The 1,396-nt window shown below is 55.4% G+C and overlaps 1 protein-coding gene across 1 annotated transcript; it reads right to left on the reverse strand.

Moving 5' to 3' along the window:
* Positions 1 to 459: 459 nt before the first annotated feature.
* Positions 460 to 1,355, reverse strand: POLA2 (polymerase (DNA directed), alpha 2, accessory subunit; the record flags this gene model as incomplete). The annotated part of the gene is made up of 5 exons (XM_009077183.1): positions 460 to 502; positions 596 to 658; positions 750 to 905; positions 999 to 1,087; positions 1,172 to 1,355. Coding segments are annotated over 5 exons (535 nt in total), but the record flags the coding sequence as incomplete, so codon positions are not given.
* Positions 1,356 to 1,396: the final 41 nt, after the last annotated feature.

The raw sequence follows: 1,396 nt of genomic DNA on the forward strand, positions 1-1,396 counted from the left end.
TTTGGGGGGGAGATCTGGGGGGACATTTGGGGCTTTGGGGGGAGATTTGCAGGTTTGGGGGGAGAGAAAAGTGTTTGGGGGGAGATCTGGAGATCTGAGGGATTTGGGAGGGAGAAGGGACATGTTGGTGGGGACAGAGCCAGTTTAGAGAGTTTAGGTTTGGCAGGGACAGAGCCAGTTTAGAGAGTTTAGGGAGGACAAGGAGTTTTGGGGATGGAAAATGGAGGTTTGGGGATAAAAAAGGGCGTTTGGAGGAGGAAATAAAGGACATTTGGGATCCAAAATGGAGGATTCAGGGCACGGAAAGGGGATTTTTGGGATATAAAAGGACATTTTCGGGAGAAAAAATGGGATTCGAGGGCTGGAAATGTGATTTAGGGACACAGAGGGAAGTTTGGGAGAGAAAAGGAGGAGCTGCGAAGACCAAAGGGGACAAAAATAGGAAGCATCAGGACTCACCTGACTCTGTCTCGGTGGGAATGTGGAAGGGCAGTGGAACTCCCTATGGAAAAACCAGAGATGTCTCCAAATCCTCCTTTTCCAACCCCTAAAACAAATCTTTGGTGGGAAGACTGGGAACCACCACCAGTGTCACCTCATAGAACTTGGACACCACCAGCCTCTTCCCAGTGCTGTTGGTTCCTTCCAGTGCCACAACCTGTTGGGAAGGAAACAGGATCAACCCCTGGGAGAGGTAGGGAGGGAGGAAAATAGGGAGACAGGAAAGTTGGGATCTCCCAAATCCGGACCTGACCAGGGAAAAGGGAATACTCCTGCAGCTCTGAGAGGTCGAGGGGAATCTGTGCCCCTCCGGAATGTTCCCGGTCTCCCACCAGCACCACCGACTTGGCGTTGAGCTTCCCATTCCCATCGCAGCCGATCATTCCCAGCACCGTCACTGCTTCCTGGGAACAGCCCCAGTTTGGGGGTTGGAGCCCAAAATGGGGAGAAATTCCTGCCAAAAGGTTTGGGGGTGGGAGGAGGTTTCGGGGTGTCACCTGTGATGGGAGAATAGCCGAGGTGAAGTTCTCCAGGTGGTGGTGACACTTCAGTGCATCTCCGAGTTCCTCTATCCGCCAGGAGAGCGCTGAGGGGGGATGAGAGAGTCACCAAAAGAGCTTGGAGCACCCCAAAATCTGAGGGGACACCCCAAAGGGAGGTGGGGCAGAACCTTCTCGGATGTCCAGCAGCTTCTGGAACATGAACTTGTAGGGTTTGGTGAGCTGCTCCTCGGGACAGCCGTAGAGCTTCGGAGCACATCCGTGGCCACCGCGGCCGCTCCAGGACAGGTCCTGCCCGGCCCCCAGCGAGGACACCACCTCACCGCGCCCACCGCGGCTCGAGTACTTCTGCGATGGGGTGGCACTGCCAGCACGGGGCACGGGTCACTGGGGAC

This window comes from Acanthisitta chloris, unplaced genomic scaffold (assembly GCF_000695815.1).
Source record: "Acanthisitta chloris isolate BGI_N310 unplaced genomic scaffold, ASM69581v1 scaffold27736, whole genome shotgun sequence".
NCBI classification, from domain to species: domain Eukaryota; kingdom Metazoa; phylum Chordata; class Aves; order Passeriformes; family Acanthisittidae; genus Acanthisitta; species Acanthisitta chloris.